Below are 19,207 nucleotides of genomic sequence, written 5' to 3' on the forward strand. Positions count from 1 at the left end.
GAAAACGCTCATCCAGATGCAGCGCTCCTAGTGGCCGGGGACTTTAATGCAGGGAAACTTAAATCCGTTCTACCTAATTTCTACCAGAATGTTAAATGTGCAACCAGAGGGAAAAAAACTCTATACCACCTTTACTCCACACACAGAGACGCATACAAAGCTCTCCCTCGCCCTCCATTTGGCAAATCTGACCATAACTCTATCCTCCTGATTCCTGCTTATAAGCAAAAACTGAAGCAGGAAGCACCAGTGATTCGGTTAATAAAAAAGTGGTCAGATGACGCAGATGCTAAGCTACAGGACTGTTTTGCTAGCACAGACTGGAACATGTTCCGGGATTCTTCAGACAGCATTGAGGAGTACACCACATCAGTCACTGGCTTCATCAATAAGTGCATCGATGATGTCGTCCCCACAGTGACCGTACGTACATACCCCAACCAGAAGCCATGGATTACAGGAAACATCCGCACTGAGCTAAAGGGTAGAGCTGCCGCTTTCAAGGAACGGGACTCTAACCCGGACGCTTATAAGAAATCCCGCTATGACCTCCGACGAACCATCAAACAGGCAAAGAGTCAATACAGGTCTAAGATTGAATCATACTACACTGGCTCTGACGCTCGTCGGATGTGGCAGGGCTTGAAAACTATTACAGACTACAAAGGGAAGCACAGCCGCGAGCTGCCCAGTGACACAAGCCTACCAGGCAAGCTAAACCACTTCTATGCTCGCTTCGAGGCAAGCAACACTGAAGCATGCATGAGAGCACCAGCTGTTCCGGATGACTATGTGATCACGCTCTCCGTAGCCGATGTGAGTAAGACTTTTAAGCAGGTCAACATTCACAAGGCCGCAGGGCCAGACGCATTACCAGGACGTGTACTCCGAGCATGTGCTGACCAACTGGCAAGTGTCTTCACTGACATTTTCAACATGTCCCTGACTGAGTCTGTAATACCAACATGTTTCAAGCAGACCACCATAGTCCCCGTGCCCAAGAACTCAAAGATAACCTGCCTAAATGACTACCGACCCGTAGCACTGACGTCTGTAGCCATGAAGTGCTTTGAAAGACTGGTCATGGCTCACATCAACAGCATAATCCCAGAAACCCTAGACCCACTCCAATTTGCATACCGCCCCAACAGATCCACAGATGATGCAATCTCTATCGCACTCCACACTGCCCTTTCCCACCTGGACAAGAGGAACACCTACGTGAGAATGCTATTCATTGACTACAGCTCAGCATTCAACACCTTAGTGCCCTCTAAGCTCATCACTAAGCTAAGGATCCTGGGACTAAACACCTCCCTCTGCAACTGGATCCTGGACTTCCTGACGGGCCGCCCCCAGGTGGTAAGGGTAGGTAACAACACATCTGCCACACTGATCCTCAACACGGGGGCCCCTCAGGGGTGCGTGGTCAGTCCCCTCCTGTACTCTCTGTTCACCCATGACTGCATGGGCAGGCACGACTCCAACACCATCATTAAGTTTGCCGATGACACAACAGTGGTAGGCCTGATCACCGACAATGATGAGACAGCCTATAGGGAGGAGGTCAGAGATCTGGCCGTGTGGTGCCAGGACAACAACCTCTCCCTCAACGTGACCAAGACAAAGGAGATGATTGTGGACTACAGGAAAAAAAAGAGGACTGAGCACGCCCCCATTCTCATCGACGGGGCTGTAGTGGAACAGGTTGAGAGCTTCAAGTTCCTTGGTGTCCACATCACCAACGAACTATCATGGTCCAAACACACCAAGACAGTCGTGAAGAGGGCACGACAAAGCCTATTCCCCCTCAGGAGACTAAAAAGATTTGGCATGGGTCCTCAGATCCTCAAAAAATTCTACAGCTGCACCATCGAGAGCATCCTGACTGGTTGCATCACCGCCTGGTATGGCAACTGCTTGGCCTCTGACCGCAAGGCACTACAGAGGGTAGTGCGTACGGCCCAGTACATCACTGGGGCAAAGCTCCCTGCCATCCAGGACCTCTATACCAGGCGGTGTCAGAGGAAGGCCCTCAAAATTGTCAAAGACTCCAGCCACCCTAGTCATAGACTGTTCTCTCTGCTACCGCACGGCAAGCGGTACCGGAGTGCCAAGTCTAGGTCCAAAAGACTTCTCAACAGCTTCTACCCCCAAGCCATAAGACTCCTGAACAGCTAATCATGGCTACCCGGACTATTTGCACTGCCCCCCCACCCCATCCTTTTTACGCTGCTGCTACTCTGTTAAGTATTTATGCATAGTCACTTTAACTCTACCCACATGTACATATTACCTCAACTACCTCAACTAGCCGGTGCCCCCGCACATTGACTCTGCAACGGTACCCCCCTGTATATATAGCCTCCCTACTGTCACTTTATTTTACTTCTGCTCTTTTTTCTCAACACTTTTTTGTTGTTGTTTTATTCTTACTTTTTTTGTTTAAAATAAATGCACTGTTGGTTAAGGGCTGTAAGTAAGCATTTCACTGTAATGTCTGCACCTGTTGTATTCGGCGCATGTGACCAATAAAATTTGATTTGATTTGATTTGAGATTAGTGTTACACTGTGGCTCTGGATAAGAGTGTCTGCTAAATGACTCAAATGTAAATGTGTCTCAACTGAAGCCAAACAGAGCCAGAACAGAGAAACAAACCCACGTCAGCGTGATTCACAAATGCCTCAGTTGTTGGTACAGACAGTTAAATAAGTATTTCAACACAGCTTGAAACTATCCACTCTTGAAATTACAGCAGGACACAACTGGCTGTTTCAGAAAATACAAACAAAAGACGTCAGCTCCTTTGAAGCTGATCAATCTCCGACAAGCAGCTTCAGAGCAGCACCTTTTGAGCTCAGCTTGAGGACGAAGAAGAAGAAGAAGAAGTGCGGTGGACATTCAGATCTCTGTGTAGCCTGGCTAGTCTTCTGTAGCTAGTCTTCTGTAGCTAGTCTTCTGTAGCTAGTCTTCTGTTCACCAGTCCGACCAGCATGCCAACTTCTCCCCCTGACTCCACCCAGACATCTATGCTACTTTAATGGAAGCATCCATAAATTATTATGTTTCTCAGAAGCGATCACATCAAAGGGTTCACTCCCAGCCAGGGGATGCATGCACGATGCCATGGCATACTTTAGAGCTACAGGAAGCTAAGCTAGCATCGCTGCCTCTCCTCAGCGCATAAACAGCCAATTAACACAATGTAGTATGAAAATGCTAAAAAGGCCATGATGAAGCCTGGCACTGTGCAGAGTGAGCACACAGAGCAGAGGCTTCAATGCGTGTGATAGGAGAGAAGCACGTTATACAGTCTTCAGGGAAGGAGTGTAGTGTGTGCTGCTAGCATTACCATCTGTCTGATCCTGGCTAGGTTACTCCATGGGGAGGCCATGTTTTGAGTTGTTTCTGTCAAAACAAAAAGGTTGTCTGGTTTTTAGGTCCAATAGACAGATACAGGGCTAGAGTACATCCTCAACAGAGTTAGTATCATTAATGTGTTATTGGCTGAGGTGGGCCAGGTGGTGCGATGACATGTACCAGAGTACATTACTTGTAATAAGCCTTTTTCAGGTTAAAATAAGCTAAAGAATTTGCCAATGACATTAGATAATTTAGCTTGGTAAGAAAAGTGAATTATAACTCAATAAAATATATTTAGGCTTGCCTAGATTTCACTTTTTGCAGTTATGATGGTAGCAACAGAAAGCATCTGAATGAATAATTAAATTTAAGTGACTACTTTTCATAATAATGTAGGACATTGGTGGAAATTATTAATGCTCTGAGGTGTCTTAGTAGACAGCCTCATTGAATCACAATTACAGATCAAATAGTGACCCATAAAGGGTTTGGTGAATTTTTCCCTTTGGAAAAATTATACAATTGCAGTCAGACGCCGTGAAATTCTCTACAACAGAAAAACAATAAGCCATTTGTCAGACTTGAAACAAAACTAAACCCAAGCAGAAGACTCCAGCCCGCAGATGGTACTGTGCTGTGCTGGTCAGTCATGTGCCAGACCTAAGCATGGCGGGTGTGACTGGGAAAGGCAATGGGAGGACCACAGTGATACCTCAATCCCAAACACAATGGGCCGCATGGGTTAGGGGACAGTTTGGGCCAAGGGGCCTTGGGACTGAGCCCCACCACAGGGCTCCACAGAAAGCCATCAGCCTTTGATCTGTTAGTAGCCTCTCTACTCAAGGACACAGGGGGTGGGGAGGGTCGGATGGGGGGAGACGCCCAAGTGGGGGGAGGGGCTCGACGGACCCCTTTCTAGGACTTAATGATAAGCACGGCTGTCCTTGGAGAAGCCTGCATTTAAAGCACAGAGATAGGACCCCTGCGTCGGTGCTGCTCACTCAGTGCATAAGATTACCACCAGACAGTACCCTACCAGTAACCCTCACAAAAACCCTCCAAATGAAAGAGGAGTGGATGAGCCTCTGCTCTGATGAGGGCCAGATTCCCCCCCTCTCTGCCAAATCAATACCAATCAATTGACGTCGGCATACCTTCTCACATCAGCACCGCTTTCAATGTTGTCATTAAACAAATGCACACAGATCATTCCGGAAAAAAGAAAGAAAAAAAATATATTTTCAGGCATCAAGAAATGCATTGACAGAGTGAGAAGTCCAAAGTCTCAGAGAGTGTTCCTGGGAAGCAGAGCTTTGTGGTAGCCTTGCCGGCACGCTAATCTTATCTGCAGGATACAGTATAAACAGCTTTAAATTGTTTCACACCAGGCAATAGTCTACATCACAAGGATTGACTCTAATCTGTAACTGAGTAATACTACCTTATTTTGTCTGTCTGAACTCTAAGTGTACAATGGTGAATGCTTCCCTACCATTGCAAAATAAATATTGCTATTATGAGGCTAATGCCAATCTAATCAATGGTTCATGATTTAGATCAGGTGCCTTTCAAGCTCCATTTGAAAAGCTGCCCTACATTAACCTAACTATCACATAAACCTTTCTGCTCCCATATCTTCCTGTATTTTCAGAGTGACTTCTTTACTGTATACTGTACAGGGAAGAACTTTGTTTCCTGAGATGTAAACAGCCTCTAACGGACAATATGAATTCACTGGGAAACATTTATATTTATTTTCAAACATTCCATAACGTTGTTATGAGGGGCCCTGGTTTCAAATTATGAAGATGCCTGACTTTACCCATAACAAAGCAATAACAGCAAGTAAAAGATCACAGCGCTGTTCTGATCTAAATAACACAGCTCACGTTTTAAAAACAACTCCTCTCCAACATTTCATGTCATCTCTACAGCTCTCAAAATTCAACTGTGCGTAACCCAGGTCAACCAATGGGTTAAATATTTGTGTAAATGTTAGCGAACAACCCAATTAGATTATCAGCCAATCAGAAGTGCGCAAATCCTTTAGGTCCCACAGTTCAATTGTTGCAATCTCGAGCAAGCGCCATTTTATGGGACATTCTCTCCTATTAGTCAGAAAAACTGCTCTAAATGCAAAAATAAAGAGTAAAACATCGATATATCTTAAGAAATACGCTGATAAATGATGCTCCATTCATTGCATCGTCTTGAGAAGTGGTTGAATGCATTTGTGGACCATTTACTTTATGAGTTTTATTTTTCTATATGTTAGTGAATGTAAATTGTGTAATTTATGCTAATTGCTAAGCACATTTTTGTAGAAGTAATTATACTTTTCCTAAGCGAACAATATCGTATCAAACGGATGCATTTGGTGTCGGTAATATATTGTGTTGTAGAAAAGTCAACTTTTTGGTACTTTGTTCTAAGTTATTTTTTAGTTGAGTGACACATTGAAACGTACATAGCACTAGCTAATGCAGGCTGTCAGATGCCATTTCATGGTACCTTTTGAGACGCATGTTGGGTAACCATAGAGAAGACATTTTAGCAGCAGTTTATTCTATTTGTACATTTATTTCCTTGTTATTGTTGTGGAAAACTCAATCCAAAGATTAAGGCAGAGACTATTTAATTGTATAATAGACAAATATTTAATGCATATGAGCAGCTGCAAAGTAGATCCGTCTCTGATCGCAGTCAGGGAAGGAGCTCGAAGAGTAAATCAAATCACATTTTATTGGTCACATACACATTTTTAGCAGATGTTATTGCGGGTGTAGTGAAATGCTTGTGTTCCTAACTCCAACAGTGCAGTAGTATCTAACAATTCACAACAATACACACAGATCTAAAAGAAAAATAATGGAATTAAGAAATATATAAATATTAGGACAAGCAATGTTGGAGTGTCATTGACTAAAATACAGTAGAATACAATACAGTATATAAATATGAGATGAGTAAAGCAACATGTAAACATTATTAAAGTGACTAGTGTTCCATTCTTAAAAAGTGGCCAGTGATTCCATGTCTATGTACAGTGAGGGAAAAAAGTATTTGATCCCCTGCTGATTTTGTATGTTTGCCCACTGACAAAGACATGATCAGTCTATAATTTTAATGTTAGGTTTATTTGAACAGTGAGAGACAGAATAACAACAAAAAAAACAGAAAAACGCATGTCAAAAATGTTAGAAATTGATTTGCATTTTAATGAGGGAAATAAGTATTTGACCCCTCTGCAAAACATGACTCAGTACTTGGTGGCAAAACCCTTGTTGGCAATCACAGAGGTCAGACGTTTCTTGTAGTTGGCCACCAGGTTTGCACACATCTCAGGAGGGATTTTATCCCACTCCTCTTTGCAGATCTTCTCCAAGTCATTAAGGTTTCGAGGCTGACGTTTGGCAACTCAAACCTTCAGCTCCCTCCACAGATTTTCTATGGGATTAAGGTCTGGAGACTGGCTAGGCCACTCCAGGACCTTAATGTGCATCTTCTTGAGCCACTCCTTTGTTGCCTTGGCCGTGTGTTTTGGGTCATTGTCATGCTGGAATACCCATCCACGACCCATTTTCAATGCCCTGGCTGAGGGAAGGAGGTTCTCACCCAAGATTTGACGGTACATGGCCCCGTCCATCGTCCCTTTGATGCGGTGAAGTTGTCCTGTCCCCTTAGCAGAAAAACAACCCCAAAGCATGTTTCCACCTCCATGTTTGACGGTGGGGATGGTGTTCTTGGTGTCATAGGCAGCATTCCTCCTCCTCCAAACACGGCGAGTTGAGTTGATGCCAAAGAGCTCGATTTTGGTCTCATCTGACCACAACACTTTCACCCAGTTCTCCACTGAATCATTCAAATGTTCATTGGCAAACTTCAGACGGGCCTGTATATGTGCTTTCTTGAGCAGGGGGACCTTGCGGGCGCTGCAGGATTTCAGTCCTTCACGGCGTAGTGTGTTACCAATTGTTTTCTTGGTGACTATGGTCCCAGCTGCCTTGAGATCATTGACAAGATCCTCCCGTGTAGTTCTGGACTGATTCCTCACCGTTCTCATGATCATTGCAACTCCACGAGGTGAGATCTTGCATGGAGCCCCAGGCCGAGGGAGATTGACAGTTATTTTGTGTTTCTTCCATTTGCGAATAATCACACCAACTGTTGTCACCTTCTAACCAAGCTGCTTGTCGATGGTCTTGTAGCCCATTCCAGCCTTGTGTAGGTCTACAATCTTGTCCCTGACATCCTTGGAGAGCTCTTTGGTCTTGGCCATGGCAGAGTTTGGAATCTGATTGATTGATTCTTCTGTGGACAGGTGTATTTTATACAGGTAACAAGCTGAGATTAGGAGCACTCCCTTTAAGAGTGTGCTCCTAATCTCAGCTCGTTACCTGTATAAAAGACATATAGTCACCGGCAGTCCTGTGGGCGAAAACAGCTAGTTGATGAGAGAAGTTCGAAGGAGAATGGCAAGAATTGTGCAAGGTATCAAGCGGGCCACAAACAGACAAATAACGTGTCAGTACAACAGTGGTGTGCATAACGGCATCTCAGAAAGCACAACTCATCGATCCTTGTCATGGATTGGCTAGTGCAGCAGATGACCACACCGGGTCCCACTCCTATCAGCAAAAAACAAGAAGAAGCAGCTCCAGTGGGTACGCGATCACCAACACTGGACAATTGAGGAGTGGAAAAATATTGCCTGGAACATGACAGCAAGTTCAGTTTACTTGAGTGGCCTGAGCTGTCCCCAGACCTCAACCCAATAGAGCATCTTTGTAATGATGCTGTTCGCAGCATGAATGTACCACCGTCCAATCTGCAGCCATTGCGTGATGCCATTGTGTTAGCATGGACCAACATCCCTGTGGATCCTTTCCAACACTTTTTATAATACCCCAAAGAATTCTGCATATATCACGCTATACAGCAATAAACATAAAGTTCAAATGCAGAGACTCCGAGATCATCGAGTGCTTTTGAAGTGACAGGTTGGCGCAAAATCTATAGGCTATCTCTCCACTGCACTGTATCAGCGTAAAATAGGGCTTTCTAGCAGAGGTAATGACTAAGATTCAGCAAGAGGCAGGCAGAGGTGCAAATGAGTGTTGAATTTATTTACAGAGCGCTGGTGTTTCAAATATGATTGTGATATTTACAAATATACACCAAGTGTACAAAACATTTTGTGGTGCAGTCATTTTCTCTCCAAGCCCGGGGAAAGGGTCAGAGCACACCCTCTCCTCTCCAGACTCCGGCGAGAGCTCGGTCATAATCAATTCAGTGTCAGTCAATGTTGGGATGAAAACCTCACACACCCCATCATAGGGCAGACAATCCTGCAGAGCACCCCCCATAGGAACAACAAAGGAGCAGGAAGGAAACAGTTCGGCCTCCAACACGGCGTCCTCACCAGGGCCCGGCTGGTAAACATGACACCTCCCTTATAAATCAAAATCAAATATTTCAGGCGGAGTTATCACTTTAATCACTTAGTTTACCATAGAGATGAGAAGTGTTTTTCCCCCGCTTTTTATGGAAACCCAAAGGAATCATACCTAACCGCCCCAGTAGCATTCCATAGCCCCCCTACACACACCACGGTGCGCTCTGTCCATTGTGCTTACACAGCACAGCGAAGATACAGATTGTTTTGGCGCCAACCTGTCACTCAATCATTTGAACTTTTTTGCTATTTTTATATAGGGACATAAAACTAAAACTGAGGGGGCACAAATTTGAACTGATGGGACGAAGCCCTCTTTAGCCCCCACATGGAGCCGGGTACGGGTTACTATTCCATAGTATGCATGAGTGTAAGTTTTCGCCTGCTTATTCAACACGCAGGTCAGGTTTTTTTATGGACTTTGAGTCTCCTTGGATGGCGAGCCTACCCAGAGAGATCGACATCTTCCATTTCATGCAGAAAAAATAAGACATCTTTTCAAGAGAACCTTTTCTTGAAGGACACTTAAATACACTATTGTCCACAGCTCTACTGTGTTTGTCTCCTTCGAACCTCTCTCATCAACTAACTGTTTTCGCCCACAGGACTACCGGTGACTAGATGTTTTTTGTTTGTCGCACCATTCTCGGTAAACCCTAGACACTGTTGTGTGTGTGAAAAGCCCAGGAAGCAGTGGTGGGAAAAGTACCCAATTGTCGTACTTGAGTAAAAGTAAAGATACCTTAATAGAAAATGACTCAAGTAAAAGTGAAAGTCACCCAGTAAAATACTACTTAAGTAAAAGTCTAAAAGTATTTGGTTTTAAATATACTTCAGTATCAAAAGTAAATGTAATTGCCAACATATACTTAAGTATCAAAAGTAAAAGTATGAATCATTTCACATTCCTTATATTAAGCAAATCAGGCAGCACTATTTTCTTGTTTTTTTAAAATTTACAGATAGCCAGGGGCACACTCAGACATAATTTACAAACTAAGCTTTTGTGTTTAGTGAGTCCGCCAGATCAAAGGAGGTAGGGATCACCAGGAATGTTTTCTTGATAAGTGTGTGAATTGGACAATTTTTCTGTCCTGCTAAGCACTCTAAATGTAACAAGTACTTTTGGGTGTCAGGGAAAATATATGGAGTAAAAAGTACATTGTTTTCTTTAGGAATGTAGTGAAGTAAAAGTAAAAGTAGTCAAACATATAAATAGTAAAGTAAAGTACAGATACCCCAAAAAACTACTTAAGTAGTACTTTAAAGTATTTATACTTTAAAGTACTTTACACCACTGTCAGGAAGGTGGCCGTTTCTGAGATACTGGATCAGGCGTGTCTGGCACCGACAATCATACCACGCTTAAAGTCACTTAGGTCACTCGGTTTGCCATTCTAACGTTCAACTGAACAATAACTGATCACCCCATGCTATGTGGTAAGACTGAAATACTGAATCTGTATTTGAATGTCATTTTCTGAATTGAACTTTACTGGTGATAATTGATACTATAGAAGGGAGAACATGATTTTACCTGAGGTATTAAAATAGACCCATATATTATTTAACCCAGGGTATTTTAATATTGTTGAATCTGTTTATTATGAAATACTATTATTGTGAATTGCATAAATATGCTTAGCACAGAATTACCAAGTGGGACCAGTCAGTCCAAACATAAAAAAAATCATAAACGGCCATATTAGAGAACAAATAATATACCACAGATTAGAGCTCTGCATGGGCATGAATTTTTAGCCCGAGCCCTACCCATGCCTGCGACATCCAGGCCCTACCCTACCCGCGACATCCAGGCCCTACCCTACCCATGCCCGAATGCTTCTGCCAAATTTAAAGTCCAGCCCTGCCCGAAATCAGAAATAATTTCCTCAGTTAGTAAATCCAGATCATGGCTAGAAGGGAACTAGCTTTTGTAAAATGTTGAACTGTTTTGCATTTAGCTAACAATAACCCTAAGCCTTTTCCTAACTTTAACCTAAGTTCTCCTAACCTGCTACGAAAAGTCAAATCTGAAGGTAATTTGACAAAAGCTGGATCACTTCTAGCCATGACCGTAAATCCATTAGCTGCTCCTCTCGGTCTGTCACTCGCTCCCTGTGCGCAGGCAGCTCGCTGTGCATGCATTCTGCATATGGCGACTCGGAGTCTGTGAGTAACCATAGCAACAGCTTTGCTTGGGCCGCTCTGCTCAATGACAAAACATGAGAGCAGTGAGCTGTTAAATACTTTTTGTCACTTTAAACCCTGACAAAACTCAAGAAACATTATTATTTTCTGTGAAATAATCTCTCCTGTCTTATACTTGATGAGGTTGAAGAATTTCTGACACCATGTTATGATCTTAGTCAAATATGACTACTGCGCAGCAGAGCACGAGCAAATGGCTCAGCTTCAAAATGTTAGTGATCAATTTAATGATACCAGAGCCCTACCCGTACCCTAGTTATTGATGAAAAAAACAGGCCCTACCCGATGTATAATGTCGGGGACCGTCGGGCTCGGCTAGCAGAGCTCTACCACAGGTAGACGATAAATACATTCCTGTCTCACTCAACATTGCGTAACACTGCCAGTTAGAAAATGACATAGCATTCTTTCCAAACACTCTCTGCTTTAAACATCGGTGCTGAGGCATCTGCGTGGGAGGGTTGGGCTTGAGAACGTCTCTCTAGGGGGATTACAGTAATGATCAACTCCAAACCCTCCATTACCCACCTTTTGGCTAGCCTACAGCCGGAATATTCCAATACCAGCTCCGGCTGGCTCAGGAAATCTGCATTCGGAGGATGGTCTCTCCCTCCACTGTGTGTCCGCTCTACTGGAACAAATACTAAACTGAGCCAAGGGCACCTCCAGGACTGTTGGGGCAGCGCTTTCTCCTAAATTCTCTGATCGACTCTGCATTGACCAGCCACTAGCTGTCTGATATTCAGAGTCTTTGAGCTGGTGTCAGCCACCAGTCCTATATCTATGTAAATGCTATTTTTATGGTGGCCCGGAGATGACACAAATATCGCCCAACCACCATCAGCACTTCTGGAATAAAGGATCTGGTTGGACTGAGGGCTAAAAAACAAATAACACCTGGATTCCAAGTTACTGTCACAAGTCCTTCCACATAGAATCAGTCAGATGGGAATGCAGTGTTTTTGCCAAAATAGCTTTGGTAGCTGGCATTGGTGGCTGTAGCCCCATTAGTTGCCTCCTGTTTGGTTGACACACACACACAGACACACACACACACACACACACCACACACACACACACACACACAGGGAGCGCTGCTGTATAATAAATGAGTCTCTTAGATCCCGCTACCCTCCAGTGCTGTTGCAGTTAGGTGCATAACCACCACCAGATACACAGAAACACTTCACCGGCAGTGTTGCTCAGTGCTCAAACACTCAACAAGAACAAATGCCTTTCTGACACTAGTGATGACACAAAACCAACACGCAGGGCTCTGGGCTCACATGCATGCATGCAGCTGTGTGGATAGGATACTGCACATTGGCTGCTTGCTGTTGTGACCATGGTAGTCTCCTCTTCCAGGATCAGTTAGTAGGACAGAGTCTGATCCTAGTTCAGTGCTCTGGTTGTGGCCGTCTGCTTCATATGTAGCACAGGGGCATTCTTTCCTCCAGCTTTATCATATCAATCCCCGAGGCCTACCTCTGTATATCTACTGCCACTCACTGTACTGCTGACAGGTAATTTCAAATGCAATCTGCAGCAGGTGAGAAGTTCTAAAATGTAATCCCCATTTCTCCAGCTCTCACACACAGTTCATGCAAGCAAGTGCACACACACACACACATTCCCAATATTCCTCCCCTGCTTTACCCCCCTCCTAGAGATACCAGCCATCCCCATGGGCAGGAAGGCACCCAGCTAACAACAAACGTTCCAACAACTTTAAGAAATAAACAAATTTAGAGTACGTTCTCTTAAGAGTCTAATTAGGTCATTACCTAACGTTTTCATAGGAATGTTCCAGTGATGTGTAAGGTCTGTTTCCAAGAGACCATTCCCTTAATGTCAAACAGAACTTACCCAGATAGTGGTTACCATGTTCTCAGAATATTCAATAGTAATGTTCTAGACACGTTTCATGAGAACGTTGCAAGAACATTCCTGTGTCCAGTTTTCTAAGGGTTAGGAGAATATTCCATCAACATTCCACCAAACATACACAGAACATGGTTGCCATGTTTTATGAATAAAAATATAGTAAAATGTTCTAGACACGTTTCATAGGAACTTTGCAAGAACATTTATGTCCAGTTCTGTGGGTTAGGAGAATATCCCAACAACATCACAAACATGGTTGCCATGTTCTCAGAATATAAGATATTAATGTTCTAGACATGTTTAATGGGAACGTTGCAAGCCGAAGAACACCATCCCAACCGTGAAGCACGGGGATGGCAGCATCATGCTGTGGGGGTGCTTTGCTGCAGGAGGGACTGGTGCACTTCACAAAATAGATGGCATCATGAGGAAGGAAAATGATGTGGATATATTGAAGCAACATCTCAAGACATCAGTCAGGAAGTTAAAGCTTGGTCACAAATGGGTCTTCCAAATGGACAATGACCCCAAGCATACTTCCAAAGTTGTGGAAAAATGGCTTAAGGACAACAAAGTCAAGGTATTGGAGTGGCCATCACAAAGCCCTGACCTCAATCCTATAGAACATTTGTGGGCAGAACTGAAAAAGCGTGTGCGCGCAAGGAGGCCTACAAACCTGACACAGTTACACCAGCTCTGTCATGAGGAATGGGCCAAAATTCACCCAACTTATTATGGGAAGCTTGTGGAAGGCTACCTGAAACGTTTGACCCAAGTTAAACAATTTAAAAGCAATGTTACCAAATACTAATTGAGTGTATGTAAACTTCTGACCCACTGGGAATGTGATGAAAGAAATAAAATCTTAAATAAATCCTTCTCTCTATTATTCTGACATTTCACATTCTTAAAATAAAGTGGTGATCCTAACTGACTTAAGACAGGGAATTTTTACTAGGATTAAATGTCAGGAATTGTGACAAATTGAGTTTAAATGTATTTGGCTAAGGTGTATGTAAACTTCCGACTTCAACTGTATGTCAATAGAATGCACTGTTAAAAGCACCGTGTGTGTCCCTAACCTTGCCAACGGACAAAGAGCTGTGAATGGATCAGTGGTTCAATAATCAGGGCCTTGATGGGCTCGGCAACAGTACGAAGGTGAAATTAAACAAAATGTTTTGGGGAGAACGTTTCTTTGGGACGATCAGGTGACGTTCTGACATCTGATACACAGAAATGTTCCTGCAACATTCCAATGAAACATGTCTAGAACATTAATATCTTATGTTCTGAGAACATGGCAACTACAGTGAGGGAAAAAAGTATTTGATCCCCTGCTGATTTTGTACGTTTGCCCACTGACAAAGACATGATCAGTCTATAATTTTAATGGTAGGTTTATTTGCACAGTGAGAGACAGAATAACAACAAAAAAATCCAGAAAAACGCATGTCAAAAATGTTATAAATTGATTTGCATTTTAATGAGGGAAATAAGTATTTGACCCCTCTGCAAAACATGACTTAGCACTTGGTGGCAAAACCCTTGTTGGCAATCACAGAGGTCAGACATTTCTTGTGGTTGGCCACCAGGTTTGCACACATCTCAGGAGGGATTTTGTCCCACTCCTCTTTGCAGATCTTCTCCAAGTCATTAAGGTTTCGAGGCTGACGTTTGGCAACTCGAACCTTCAGCTCCCTCCACAGATTTTCTATGGGATTAAGGTCTGGAGACTGGCTAGGCCACTCCAGGACCTTAATGTGCTTCTTCTTGAGCCACTCCTTTGTTGCCTTGGCCGTGTGTTTTGGGTCATTGTCATGCTGGAATACCCATCCACGACCCATTTTCAATGCCCTGGCTGAGGGAAGGAGGTTCTCACCCAAGATTTGACGGTACATGGCTCCGTCCATCGTCCCTTTGATGCGGTGAAGTTGTCCTGTCCCCTTAGCAGAAAAACACCCCCAAAGCATAAGGTTTCCACCTCCATGTTTGACGGTGGGGATGGTGTTCTTGGGATCATAGGCAGCATTCCTCCCCCTCCAAACACGGCGAGTTGAGTTGATGCCAAAGAGCTCGATTTTGGACTCATCTGACCACAACACTTTCACCCAGTTCTCCTCTGAATCATTCAGATGTTCATTGGCAAACTTCAGACGGGGATGTATATGTGCTTTCATGAGCAGGGGGACCTTGCGGGCGCTGCAGGATTTCAGTCCTTCATGACGTAGTGTGTTACCAATTGTTTTCTTGGTGACTATGGTCCCAGCTGCCTTGAGACCATTGACAAGATCCTCCCGTGTAGTTCTGGGCTGATTCCTCACCGTTCTCATGATCATTGTAACTCCACGAGGTGAGATCTTGCATGGAGCCCCAGGCCGAGGGAGATTGACAGTTATTTTGTGTTTCTTCCATTTGCGAATAATCACACCAACTGTTGTCACCTTCTCACCAAGCTGCTTGGCGATGGTCTTGTAGCCCATTCCAGCCTTGTGTAGGTCTACAATCTTGTCCCTGACATCCTTGGAGAGCTCTTTGGTCTTGGCCATGGTGGAGAGTTTGGAATCTGATTGATTGATTGCTTCTGTGGACAGGTGTCTTTTATACAGGTAACAAGCTGAGATTAGGAGCACTCCCTTTAAGAGTGTGCTCCTAATCTCAGCTCATTACCTGTATAAAAGAGACCTGGGAGCCAGAAATCTTTCTGATTGAGAGGGGGTCAAATACTTATTTCCCTCATTAAAATGCTAATCAATTTATAAAAATTTTGACATGCGTTTTTCTGGATTTTTTTGTTGTTATTCTGTCTCTCACTGTGCAAATAAACCTACCATTAAAATTATAGACTGATCATGTCTTTGTCAGTGGGCAAACGTACAAAATCAGCAGGGGATCAAATACTTTTTTCCCTCACTGTATGGTCTGTGTATGTTTGGTGGGACGTTGATGGAATATTCTCCTAACCCTCAGAAAACTGGACACAGGAATGTTCTTGCAACGTTCCCATGAAATGTGTCTAAAATATTAATATCACATATTCTGAGAACATGGCAACCATGTTCTGGGTCATTTCTGTTTGACATTTAGGGAATGTTCTCCTAAGTCAGACAGCTCCCCTCACTCTAGACAGCCTGCTCAGTGACTACACTACACAGAGGCCAGCAGGTATGACTGCCACTCCACACAGTGCCATGCATCCACCCAGAAACAGAGACATCCTAAATGAATGATGTCAGCAGGCAGAAGCAGCCGTAAATAACGCAGTGCTTTCCTTTCTGGCGGGTGGGTAATTTAATGTGCTTAAACTCTTCTCAAAAGGTAATCCAGAGAAATAAGGGCTGTATTGGTGAAGAGGCAACGCTGAAGAATGTACGGGGAAGTCCAACTCATTTTGTGACATTAATGGCAAACTGGAGGAGAGAGTGCGGGTGGAACCCCGCCTGGGTGGAATGCATAAGCGTTGAGTAGTGGACGGGACATCATGTCCCCTGTCTTCAAAGAGAAAGAGGGGCTCCAGCTGCACTATACATTCAGTAACTGTGCCGGCGTCGCTACAGAGAAGTAGATGTGAGGATACAGGATTTGGAAATGAGGTATTCCTATAACAATGTTCTTTACTTTTATATAGGATGATATGCTATAAGATGGTAAATGTTCCTTTTGAAGCCATAACTCATTATTTTCTATACATTGATCTGGATGCTTACAGCTTCAGGTCCCAATTTGTCCAGGTTGAAATTCTTCTCCAGAGAATTTATCCATGGAAACACTTATGTAAAATTATGTATTATTTAGTGATCTTCTGAGAGGTGCTTGTCCGAGGGCAGGGCAGTAGGACGTACAACTAGAGCATAGAATTACATTTGACTAGACTCTCTCATCCAGAGCGACTTACAGTAGTGAGTGCATACATTTTCATACTGGTCCTCAGTAGGAATCGCCTACAACAGGTTCAGGCTAGACAACCCATAGACCTCAGACACAGGGGGGTCATTAAAGGGCCAGTCTGGCTGGGGCCTGTAGTGGCTCATTCACCATCAACCTCACTCCATACATCTCCATGAGCCTGGGGTTTTGTTGCTGACTAATGTAATTATGCCCAGTCTTTCCATAATTCTTTGCATGTCTGTGTCCCTCTCTCTTATGGGAACACTGTTCTTTGTTTTGGGCAGGTGGCATCCCAGGGCCCCTGGCCTCATTCAGAGAGAAAATGACAACACTATGATATGTATGTCAAAATAAATGGTTGTGCAAACAGGTTGTATTGTGGACAATGTGTTTTCCTTTTATGTGAGAGCTTCCAAAAGCATCAACACCCATTCACCATGCATGATAGTCAATCTAATATTATATGGAAAGAAACAAGTATTTTCCCTTGCCATATTTGATGAGTTTTTGAACTCACTATGCCTGCTGTTTTGTTGTCTCATTCTTATGGGGACAAAACTGCAATTAACCATTGTTGCCCTCTCTCTTTCAACATACCACATAGCCTATTAGGTTTCTTTATGGGAGCATCTTACCTTGAAAGTGGAACGCCTGAGACTCGCTGTGGAAGCCCTGGACTTGAGTAACTCCATCAAAACCCTCTCCAAGCGTAAATTCATCGAAAACATTGATGCGTAGAGCAGGATCAACCCCGAAACCTACAACTTGATGACAGAAACAAACACAATACGCATGGACACAATTCAGAGCATTAATTCAGTGACCTGTTCCGAACGGTTATTGGTGCTAGGTAGATGCGCATCAAAGTGTACAGAATTCCAGCTGACATTTAAAACGGCAATTTGGAATAATAGCTGAAAATGGATAGGATACCATACTTTGTTGTAAAATGGGAGTCTCAAGTCATTTACATTATTATCTACAAGACATTATGGTCAATGGCAAATGTGTGTCCTACCTGAAGTGACGCAGAATAAACCGAGGAAAACAAATAGTTTTAATCCCATTGTGAATAGAAATTAACAGTAGTCCATGTTTTGTCCACTTCCAAGAGTCAGTACTGCTCAATCGGTTTACATGCAAACGATGTCACACCCGCGCAGTGTTACAAATCCCACACTTGTGAAATCCGCATCAGATTCAGAATTTGGAGATATTATTCCATTCCGTGCAAACTCAGTTACAGGTCTGTTACACAGGCATCAGTCTTCGGCAACACAAGTGGGTAGGCAATAGCCTAGAGGTTGTAACAAAACAAGCTTCACCAGTCCCTGAAACGCTCTGTTCAGCAGTCTGCACGAGCGCAGCGGAGAGCAAGAGTACCCGCTTTCAGGGTGGGAAGGAAAGGAGAATATAGCCAATGAAATAGGACCAATAAGCCCCCTTGTGGTCTTCGGCTGAAAATGCCTTGAACTGAACTTGATTATCCAAAACGCGCTTTAAAATACACTGAGTGCACAAAACATTAGGGGCACCTGCCTAATATTGAGTTGCACCCTCTTTTGCCCACAAACCAGCCTCAATTTGTCGGTGCATGGACTCTACAAGGTGTCGAAAGTGTTCCACAGGGATGCTGGCCCATGTTGACTCCAATGCTTCCCACAGTTGTGTCAAATAGGCTGGATGTCCATTGGGTGAAGGACCATTATTGATACACAAAGGAAACTGTTGAGCGTGAAAAACCCAGCAGCGTTGCAGTTCTTGACACACTCAAACCAGTTCGCATGGCACCTACTACCATACCCCATTCAAAGTCACTTAAATATTTCGTACTGCCAATTCACCCTCTGAATGGCACACGTACACAATCTCGTCTTCTTCTTTGGGAGTTGGTTGGCAGCTCGCATCCAAATCTTAGGTGCATACACCACCACCTACTATACTATACACGGCCTACCTACATTAAATTCCGGTAATACAAAATTGGAAAGATGGGAAAGGAAAATTAACCTGCCAACTATTAGCCCTCACTAAAAAACCCACCACCCATTCCACTATTTAACTCTGTCTAATCCTACTCTAGGCCAACGGTCTGGGAGGACAGAAGATTACCACTCTACACCCCCTGCAACTGTTCTGCAGTAAAACCTTGCAATCCCAAGTACTCTGCAGCTGCCACCACAACCTCTGTTTTCTGTGACTTACGTTCCATTTCTGCAGTAAATTGACAACCATGACTATGAATGCTAAAACACCCACCTTACTGAAGCACATATTATTCCCATCCCTATCTATTGGTCTCTGCCTACTCACAGGAATCCTCTCAGGATCCCTCACCCCATCTTTCTCTACCACTCTCTTCACTCCTTCAGCATACAACACTTTCTGTACTACTCTGACCCTG

General features: G+C 43.7%; 1 protein-coding gene across 2 annotated transcripts in view; it reads right to left on the reverse strand.

Annotated features, from left to right (window-relative positions):
* LOC121576753 (protein kinase C-binding protein NELL2) overlaps nt 1-18,187 on the reverse strand; it is a 136,180-nt gene extending 117,993 nt beyond the window's left edge. For both annotated transcript variants that reach the window (XM_041890179.1, XM_041890178.1), the window contains exons 1-2: nt 17,822-18,187; nt 17,439-17,567 (exon numbers count right to left, since the gene is read on the reverse strand). In XM_041890179.1, coding sequence (XP_041746113.1) covers nt 17,439-17,567; nt 17,822-17,870 — 178 coding nt within the window. In that variant the 5' untranslated portion in view covers nt 17,871-18,187. The remainder of the gene's footprint in view (nt 1-17,438; nt 17,568-17,821) is intronic.
* Between the last annotated feature and the right edge of the window lie 1,020 nt (nt 18,188-19,207).

This window comes from Coregonus clupeaformis, chromosome 11 (genome assembly GCF_020615455.1).
Source record: "Coregonus clupeaformis isolate EN_2021a chromosome 11, ASM2061545v1, whole genome shotgun sequence".
NCBI classification, from domain to species: Eukaryota; Metazoa; Chordata; class Actinopteri; order Salmoniformes; family Salmonidae; genus Coregonus; species Coregonus clupeaformis.